Source organism: Charadrius vociferus, unplaced genomic scaffold (genome assembly GCF_000708025.1).
Source record: "Charadrius vociferus isolate BGI_N301 unplaced genomic scaffold, ASM70802v2 scaffold7, whole genome shotgun sequence".
NCBI lineage: Eukaryota > Metazoa > Chordata > Aves > Charadriiformes > Charadriidae > Charadrius > Charadrius vociferus.
In genome coordinates this window covers 6219823-6230423 of record NW_009649308.1, presented here as the reverse complement: position 1 = coordinate 6230423, position 10601 = coordinate 6219823, and the positions used below count along the sequence as shown (strand labels likewise).

At 40.9% G+C, this 10601-nt stretch overlaps 1 protein-coding gene across 1 annotated transcript in view; it reads left to right on the top strand.

The window, feature by feature from the left end:
- Positions 1 to 10601, top strand: part of TENM1 (teneurin transmembrane protein 1) — a 246047-nt gene that overhangs the window by 165481 nt on the left and 69965 nt on the right. Inside the window, exons 15-17 of the mRNA XM_009889346.1 lie at positions 3819 to 3938; positions 5722 to 5983; positions 8634 to 8901. Coding sequence (XP_009887648.1) covers positions 3819 to 3938; positions 5722 to 5983; positions 8634 to 8901 — 650 coding nt within the window. The remainder of the gene's footprint in view (positions 1 to 3818; positions 3939 to 5721; positions 5984 to 8633; positions 8902 to 10601) is intronic.

The following is a 10601-nucleotide window of genomic DNA, read 5'->3' as shown; positions in this document are numbered from 1 at the left end:
AGGAAGAAATGAATGTACCTTACTAGCCTTTAGCCTTATTTCTCTCATTGAAGATTTTAATCAGAAATGTAATACAGTAAATGACATCTTCTGGTAATGTGACACTTGCGAATTCACAAGCTGCTTGACAGAGTTCCACAGCTGAGCCTAATGTCTCAGCCAGAGCTGCTCAGAGAATATGGGCAACTTAACGCACAAAACAAAATCAAAAAAGTAGTAGATAAGTAGTAGTAGAGCAGCCAGAATGGTGGTGAAATAATAATATGCTTGACAAGTAGTAAAAGAATGCATCCAGAATTTTAAACTTCTATTTGTATTTTAAATTAGAGATGTCAAACAAACTGCTTGATGGCAGAGAGCTGAAACCCACAGAGCTGAGATCCTCAGTTATACATGGAATGACCCATGAAGCATTGACAGAGAAATCCTACTTCTTTTAGGCCACCCGCAACCCGTGGGGATCTCTGCTTTCTCTCAAAAAGCCAACTGCTCCCTCTGGAGTTGCAGATTTAGTACAGCTTGTCAGGGGACTAGAACCATTTTCAGTGCATTTGAAAACGCTGAGGCAGCTTATCAGGGACACATTCCTTCCCAGCTCCTCCAAATTACAAAAGACATTTTTGCACTTACTTTCAAGTTAAAACAATTTGGACAGCCTTAGTCCAAGATTATGCAATCGTTGCAAGTAGGTGACTGTTGGGCAGGTAGGGTGAGTTATTATCCCCTATGAGAAAGAAAAGCAGGGCAGTCACAAGTGTGTAGAATAAATTGTAGAGACTGAGAATAGAAGAGGGACGTGCAGCATGTTGAGGAGGCATAATGATCTTTAGAGGTTTCTCTGATAAAATGTAGAAAAGCAGTGAGTGGTAGCAAGGTCCACAGCTCATCTGGAAAGAGGGTGAATGTTGAAGCAAAGAAGCGTGAAGTGGCAGTTGAGTATGAAGTGACATGACTGCGGGGAACATGCTCTAAAAGCTCCGGTAAGGAAAGGAATTAAGTGAGGTCCTCTGCAAGCAGCAAAGCTGCAGGGAACCTGTGTGCCAGTGTGCCTCCGGACACAGTGGTCCACTTTGTTACCTCCCAGAGCCTTTGAGATTAGTGCTGGCCATAAACTAACTGAAAATTGTTTTCATACCTGCAGTAAGTGCAAAAGTTAAAACTAATTCTGATCAAAAGCTTAGTCAGAGATTTAGTAGGTGCTGGTAATTCAAGAAGAGGCCAGAGAGTAGAAGACCCTTCAACTTAGAGTAGGTAATAAAAAGACAGTAAATAATGAGGACAAATGTAGCAACACAGGCAGGCTTAGAACATTTAAAATCTAAAAGACTGCAAAGACAGTTCAATACAGATAAATGTAGAATAATGAGGTTTATGACTCTTTATCACATACTGTAAATGTATGTGGCTTGTAAAATACGACGAATAAAAAAGGAGCAAGAAAGTCAAAAGATAAGTCTCTTAATATTATTTATGAATAATGAGAAGTAGAGTGAATGAGTAGAGGAAAGAAAGACTATGTATGAAATAACCCTTTGATGAGTTGTTATCACACAAATCTGTGTGCTTGATAAAATATGAGGACAGAGTAGAGTCAGAAGACAGGTCTGTGTGGAATGAACAAACAGGAGTACAAGAATAACGTACTGAATAACGATGACTCTTAGGGGTCTCTCTCTCACACCAGTGTGTATTGTAAATATGTGGAGTGCACTAATAAAGGGATTAGAAAAGGAAAGGCAGGTCTGTTGATGTTTGAAATAGGAAAAAACAATAGAAACCAGTATTTCCTGCTGTAACAAATCAAAGAGTAATTGAACCTGGCTGTTCTGTTGAGTGAGTCTTGTGAGTCTGTTGAGACACACAGGAGTTTGATTGCCTTCAGTGGAGCAGCAGATTTTGCCCACAAATAGGACCACAACCAACTTAGTTAATGTAAAAAATGAAAAGGTGGCAAATCAGAACTCTGTTTTTGCATACTGGCAGTAATGCAGCCTCTCTCGTTCCTCTGGGATTTATCAGCATCTGTCTGTGTCCTGGGAGCATGGAATTCGTATTAGCAACTGTGGTGAATGGCGACTTGCAAAGGGGTTAATTTTTACCAGTTGCATTTTTTCAGGTCATAGTCAGCCGGGTTTGATGATATCATAGTGATAAATTAGTGTCCTGTCGAGAGGCTTTGGAGAATGGGATCTTATGAACCAAGTCAGAATTTTCAGAAATTTATGGTCTCCAACTTGTGCGTATGATTTCCTTGGATCATGATCAATTAATCTCTCAAAGGATCTTTTTTAAATTCTTATATAGACTCCTAAATAACTTTTATCTGAGGAGCTATTAAGTTTTTCCTTTAGATTACATATTCACTGTGCAAAGGTAGGATGTGTCTGTTGAGGTCTACCATGAACTTTCAAATTGAGAGAGAAACGTAACAATGTCTAAACTTATGCTTATTGTTTACATTCAGTAATTAATGCCGGTTACCTTTATAACTGTTCTGTTGGTTTTGACCCTAAATGTCTTAACATCATCAAAAGACTTCTGCATACACTGTTCACTTCATTATGTGAAACCACAGTTCCAGGAAATACGTGCCATTGTATTAGACCCCAAGACCCAGATCTGTTCATCAGTGCTAACGTAGCGTACCTGATGGCACGGGGCAAAATACTGAAAGGTGTTTCAGTGGAATGTAGCTGTGTAAACCCTTAGAAAAATCCCACTACGTCCTAATCTGCACCGTGAGGGTATTTTACATCTGATTCCTCATCCGTGATGAGACTTGTTTCCTTTACGTTTCAGTCTTCAATTATGTAAAAGGCTAAAGCTAAGAAAAAAAGGGCAATTTCTTCAGCAATTCTGTGGTTAGGGTGAAAGTAATGGTCTTAAAGGGTGGCAGTGGAGATTCAAATTCAGTAGGAAAAACTTGCCATGAGTAAAGCGCTCACACAGAAGCATTGGAATGAGTTACCTGGTGAGGTTATGGAGTTAGACAAGCGTCTGTCTGGAGTAATGTAGGTATAGTTGATCTTACCTGAGGCAAAGGAATGGACAAGATAAAGTCTTGTATATCCTTTCAGCTCTCATATTCTATGATTCTGTGATCCTGTTAGCCTCCGATTAGACCCGCTTAGTAATGACTTCACTTTCCTGTCTGTTGACTTTGATGCGTTCTGCTGTGCTGCCATATTCAAACCTCTTTAGTGGAATGGGAGGATTTTTATGCTGGAAAGGGGGTTCAAGTCCAGCACATCCCAGAGGGAATTTAAAAGGGCATAACGTGATAGGGGATTGAGAAAAAAGTATGTTACACTTGATTAGGTGCTCTCTGAATTTACCTATATAACTTCCCAAAGTTCGGAGAAGACCATGTATCTCTGCTGCCTTATCGCATTAGTTCAGCTTTTTTCTAATAGACAGTGATGCCCTATTCTTAGCAGCAGAGAATGAGGTTTCATTCTCCCCTTTCACAAATCATCACCCCCTAGAGCTGCAGCAAGCTGAATCACGCTATCAGTGAAACCTTTGCGGTGCTATTCAATGGCAGAACAAACGGTGTCCTGAAATATAGCCGGAAATGGAAATATATTCTTGATACACCAGCAATTCATGGGAGAGTCTGTGTGTCATCTTCATGAGATAATGGTTTTTCAAATCAATCTTTTGGACTTGTCTGAATTTCCATTCCAAATCAACAGTCGCAATGATATCAGAGTAGTTCTGACTGTCTGGGACAGAAGTATAGCACAGTTTCTGAAATCGATGCCCTTCTCCCCCTCCTGATGTGTCTAACATGTTGCCTTCTACTCTTTTTGTTACAGACGGGCATGTGTCATTCGGGGCCAGGTGGTAGCAATAGACGGAACGCCTTTGGTTGGAGTGAATGTCAGTTTTCTGCACCACAATGAGTACGGATACACCATCAGTCGACAAGATGGAAGGTCAGACTTTCACATATGGTCTTTCACTGGTTTAGATTTGCATAGTTAGGGCCATCTACCACCTTCTATTCATGTACAAAATTTTCAAAGGCATCACTGTTTATAGTGTGGATTGAGGATGGCACCTGGCCCTCTGCTCTGGGAGCACATTTAATTAGAGCTCTCTGTGGTAAAGTGACCAAAGAAGAAAGAGAAGAAGAAACCCGATCAGCAACAAGATTACAGTGGCATTCAAACACCTGGAGTCAAAATGTGACAGTACTGCTGTAACAGCACCTTCTTGACATTTGAATATTTTCACTAGTCAGGTTTTCCAGAGAATTCTGTCTTTCTTGTCTTTTTTTTTTTTTTTCCTCCTGTGGTTAACTGTGAGTCTTCCAAGTAGTTTACTGAGGTGTCAATGAAGTTTTACTCCTTTAGCTGATCACCTGAGCCACACAAGTAAAAGTGAGAACAGACTCTTTCCAAAGCCAAAATGGTCAAATTGCTGTTCCATAACCAGTCCTGGATGACGCTGGCTTCCCTCTCTTCCCCAGCCTTGTAGGGCAGAGTTCAGTTCTCAGAGAGATGAAGTTCCTATATATTCTATATTGCACTCCAGGGTTGGCCATCCATTTGCAATAGGGTCATGATTTGCTCCTGAACTTGAATTAAGCTGCTAAGGGCAGTTTAAGAGTTCATCTTCCTTGGCTGTGTTGTGAATGACAAGAAATCAGAAGCTATTTTCCAACAGGGAGTGAGTGTAATTTGTCACTGTTTCCACAATTATTATTTTTTTGTTTGGCTTTGTCAATTTATACAAGTAAGGAGCATGCATATTTATTTTACCTTAGTTTATTGACTTTCAAATCGCACTACTGAAAGTTAGTAATTATCATTTCCTCTTTACGCTAGCCTGGATAAAGTTGTTGCATTAAAATATGCTACCTGTATTTCACTGTGAATGTAATCGGTGTCATTTGGGAAATGTGATGAGATATGCATAATTAAGTCTGACTTCTTATCACAGTTTGTTACCATCAAAAGCCTCCATAATAGATGCATTCAATAATACAGAGGGTGAAGTACCTATTTACATATTACCTTATGTTGCCTGAGTACAGATGTCAGAAACTCAGGAAATGGAGACACTGTATGTTGTGCCTTCTATGTCCCACTGTTTTGCAGCCCAGATATGCCAAAGGTTCTTCACGATAGCTCCCAGGGGATCACCTGCCTTAGGTACAAGAGCTGAATCAGTTCTCAGTACAATTAATCGGCATCTTTCCCAAAAGTTTCATATCCTGCACAGAGGGGTCTCCTGCTCACTGTACTCAACCTTTTCCTCCTGCTACTTTTAGAAAAAGGGAAAAGGGTATGTTAGTAGGGAAAAGGTCTGACACGCTTTGAGACTTCTTACTCTGCATGCTGTACCTGCGTAGATTATGAGTAGCATCCCTTTTCTGGGCTAGGAATTTCTTTTCTGATAAACCGAAGTAACTGGGTCCACACTCTTGTTACAGATGACTCGTTAGTATTGACTCTAGTTGATAAGTAGAGGGGAGATAGGCCAAGTGACAATGCAGTACTGTGCCTTGCTATCGATGCATACAGGGAGAGAGCACAGCGAGGTAAAGCTTCTTTGTGAGTACCAAGGTGATGCTGGGAAGGTACACTTGACTGATTTCACATAGTAAATTAAAGGCTGTAACGAGCAACATAAAGTTTTTGTTTGTGATGCATTGAAAGTTGTGGTAATATGATGATAAAACAAAAAGAAAACATTTTGCTTTCTCCTTTCCAGTTTTGACCTTGTGGCTGTTGGAGGCATCTCTGTCACTCTGGTTTTTGACAGATCTCCTTTCATATCTGAAAAAAGGACCCTTTGGTTGCCTTGGAATAGATTTATCATAGTAGACAAAGTTGTAATGCAAAGAACAGTCTCAGACACACCATCTTGTGACATCAGTGGTTTTGTCAGCCCAAATCCGATTGTACTCCCTTCACCTTTGACAGCATTTGGAGGGTCCTGTCCCGAAAGAGGAACCGTTATTCCAGAGCTACAGGTAATGAAAAGACTTTCAAATTATCAATTTGTTCAGATGCAGAACAAGTTCTGGCCAATGTTCGAAGATGATACCAAATAGCGAGCAGTTAACTGCTGTGATGTTATTCACTGGTCAGAATGACACCAATGCATATCTCTTCAGTACTGTTTCACAAGATGCTTTTTTTTCTTTATTTATTTTTTGTTAATACCTTAAGGTGCTTTATTTCTTACCTCCAAGTAGAAGAAAGTGGGGAGACCTAACATAATTTACTATTGAAATCCTGATTGATTTATAGTGATGCACAGAACCATCCTAGGTTGCAGGTGAACAGTACAACTTCCCCATACATCAGTGTGAGACACGGCCCAAGATGCTTTGAAGACTTCTGGGGTTGTTTTGTCCGCTCACATCTTCTAGTTCTTAACGATGGCATCTCGAGCTATATTTTAGCTTCTTGGGTTTTATTACTTTCTTTACAAGGTAGAGGAATTTTAACATCATCTTTAGGATTGCTTTTATTAAATTTCTTTTTTCTTGACACTCTCTCAAGTGTTTAGAAGCGATTTCTAATTAACCTTGTATTTGACTGTTCTTTGATTTGGGAGTTAAAAGAGATTGTATGAGTCGAACACCCAACAAAAGACAACTACACAGGTTTCAGATCATGTCAACCCACATAATTTTTAGTATGTTGTTTGAGCAGTTAGAGTTCAAGCAATAAGGCCTCTTTTGGGTTCTCTTTAAATTTCACTGAGCAAGTCTGGAAGTTATTTTGGTGGTTACCTGTAGACATGAACATTTCCAACCTTTTTCTCGTTGAAGCGTTGCTACTGATTGAGGGCCTTTATTCTACATGTAAGAGACCTCTGATTGAACTCAATCATGTCTAAACGTCTCCATAACTATTAAAAACATCATCATGTTTCAGCCAGTTGATAGCCATAGTGTTGCTCCACAGAAAGTACTAGATGAAACTAATGAACATAAATTAAGAATAACTGATGCACGCTAGTAAGAAAAAAATGGGCCACTTTACTCCACATGAGGTATTCCTGAGTCTTCTTTAAACAGCAAGATGCAATCTACTCAGAAAGAAACTGCTCCCTGTCCTTTTTTTGTCATTGGAGGGTCCCTAGAGTATGAAGTTCCATTGTACAGTACCGCGAAATGAACAAAAAGTAACCCAGAATAATAGGAGAGACATTAGCATGTATTAATGCATGAATATTTCTTCCTGCTTTTCTGTTAAAAAATGAGAAGAGATGTCAGATGTATGACAGAGGGGGCAGCTGGGATGTCAGCAGTTTTTTGCAGGAAAGAAGGGTATCACTGCAAATCAGAACAATAAAGGGAGCAGGATTTCCCTGGCAACACTACATTTCATATGTCGAAATGACAAGTGCTGGCAGGCCTCCAGCTGTACTGCAGCAATCCTGTGACAGTGGTGCTGTTGCAATGTGTAAATAAAATTGTTTTGAAAGTGAAGTAATCTCTTGTTAAACAAGAAAAATTGAAAAACTGGGAAATATAAACAAAACAGTTTGTATTTTCCCAGGCTTGACAAATTTAACGTTGTGACAGGTTAGCTTGTTATTACAGAAATACACTAAAGTCGTTAACCTTATTAAGCACAGTCTAGTTTTCAGTGGCTGTTGGGTGACTGCGGTGGCGTCCTCCAAGAAGCTGCTGTCTTCTCTTGCCTGCTCTTCCTCACAGTCTGTCCCAGAAGAGCTCCTTTCTCTCCAGAGATCACAAGAGCTAAATCCCTTTTTGTAGCTCGAAGGCCCACATCATTCAAAAGGTCAAGTTTCTTTTTTTTCCCCTCTCAAGCTCGCAGTCTTTGCAGTCCCTCTAGTTGCTGAGGGCTTATCTTCATTGCAGGCAGGAATTGATACTACCCCACCGGGGGCATATCCAAGCCAGCGCTAACCCAAGCGATCCCCACAGCGGCACTGATGGCAGCGCCATGGGATTTGAACTCTGCTGCAGACCCCAGGGACTTACCTGTTAGCTAGTTGACTCTGACGCCCAGACTGTTTGGTCTGCACTGCCGTGTGTCCCCAGGTAGCTCGTTGGGTTTCTTACGCTGTGCCTTCGTACGCCATGCCCCTTCTTGCCAGAGCTTAGCCTGGCCACCAGCTCTGCTGCACAGAAGATGGTTTAGCAGGAAGGGTTTTTTTCTTTCTTTGCTCTCCCCAAGTTAGAGTTGTTACCTCCAAAGCAGGATAGTATCTTCAAATGCTAATGTGATACATAAAGTGTGTGTGCATTTGAGAAAAGTTTTTAATTGTATTCTGGTTAAGAACACACATTAAGTAAACCAAATAATAAAGCCATGGTAGAGCTGTACAGCTCATGTGTAGGAATATATCCACAGAGATAGTATTTGCTCCTCAGTAGATAAGAGTAAAGCATTGGAGGAAGAGGCTCTTTATCAAAACAGACAGACTGTCATCTGGTAAGTTGACCAAGCAGTTTCTGGTGTTAGACATTTTTGTAATATACCTGGGTACTGCATTGCTGAAGTAAACACAAAAGGCCATCGGTGATTTCAGTGGTACTGTGTTCACATCATGATTGTGAAATGTAAAATAAGCCCCTGCTGTTATTATTATAATTTTGCCTTTTTCTTGGCTATACATACAATGATGTGTTTTTTTCCAAGGTGGTCCAAGAGGAAATCTCAATTCCTTCAAGTTTTGTGAAGCTGAGTTATCTCAGCAGTCGAACGCCAGGGTATAAAACTTTGCTGCGCATTATTTTGACACATGCAATCATCCCTTCTGGAATGACAAAAGTCCATCTCATAGTTGCTGTTGAAGGACGTCTGCTTCAGAAATGGTTTCCTGCTGCAGCCAATTTGGTCTACACATTTGCCTGGAATAAGACAGATATATATGGACAGAAGGTTTCTGGTCTGGCCGAGGCTATGGGTATGTAGAATCACCTTGATGTAAGCAGAAGTGCTCATACACATCAAGCCAGGAGAATATGGCTGCACTTACATTCTTTTAAATCAAATGCCTCATATGATTTCCTACAAACATTTATTTTCTTGTTCTTCCAATGTCATCTTTCTAATTTAATCAATTTGAAAATCCCCTTTTCCCTCGGAGAGTGGTTATGTACTAACGGCATTATAGTCGGCTGTCTTTGGTTTTGAATGTTACTTTGAATATGACCTTTGGTGTGTCATTGTTTCTGTCATTTTTTGGCTGTGACATTTAAAATGTCATTTCCACTTGGGGTTTACAAAATTCTAACTTTTAGGCATCCATTCTTAATACATGTCCGCAACAGTTAAAACTTCTTGATTTGTTGTTTAATGATGTTTATACGAAAATCATCATGTTCCATAGGTTTTCTTTCCCAAGCAGCACAAGCAGCTATTCTGAGAATTGCTACGGAAGTGCTGTCTGTGCAAATACATTTTATTTAGCCCATCATTTTTTCATTAATTTCATTTGGTTTTTAAAAGTCTTGCTATTTTTTTAATTGAATTTGAAGTTACGTTGCTTAATGGACTAATCTTACAGATACTTTTCATTAAGATTATTTACCTTACCAACAAAGCTTAGCATTGTGAATAAGCCCTGTTCACTTCCTTAGCAGTTCTGGTTTGCTTTTTCAGTCAGGGGGATTATAGCAAGCAGCATTGGCAGGATCAGGATATAAGACAAGAATAGCGAGGGGTACATGGAACCATCCACCCTCACGCGGAATATGCCTCATATCAAAATGCTGTTCTGAGGGGCAGCCAGAAGCTCTTCAGGACCTGCTGCGTTGTCCATCCCAGCAGTGTGCCTGCAAAGCGCGAAGCCAAACGGTGCCATCCAGGCTGTGCAGTCCCTGCAGCTCCCAGAGCATCTACTGTGTGACTGTTACCATGTGCTCCCAGCCAGGCGGTCTTTGAGGCAGCTGCGTGGAGAGGCATTGGGAGAAAGGAGGGTTATAGGACTTTCCTAGTCGTTTCTACTTAGGGAATGATGCAGACAGAGCCACTGGTGTCCACGAAATGTTATGAGACCAAAATATGGAGTGTGATTTACATCACGCGATGCACATAGGAATCTGTCAGAAAACAAGGAGCTTATTCTAGGGCTGTGGTCGCACGGTCTACTTCAACACATACAACTGCAGGCTGTTGCCAGAAGGGACGTTCCCACGTTCTCTCCTTACCCCTGGACCACCACTCACATTCATTTGATCATTAAATGAGCCAGATCAGAAACAAATTCAGCTGAAAACTGAAGCAAACAGAAAATAAGTGATAAATTTTCAGCTTCATTAGTTTCCTGATCTGCTGTGAATGCTAGTGCAGAAGCACAGGTCTTCTCATTCCAGCCATAGCTCACACATTATATTGGCCCAGAGTGATCAAAACTCCACCCTTGGTGCAAGGTGTCCTGGATTGCTGAACCATCATATCTGCGCCTGATCTACCACATCTGGCTCACATCTGCAGAAGGGTGGACTGTTTTGTGAAGGGGTCGGTCAGGTGCTGGCACTGACACCAGAGAAGGCTCTGAACATCCCGGGTACGGTGCGTGGTGGGGAGGAGGAGTCCCCTTTTCAGCCCATCTGTCTTGTGCAACCTCCTTGTCCCTAGCCCATCACAAAGAGACATTCCTGC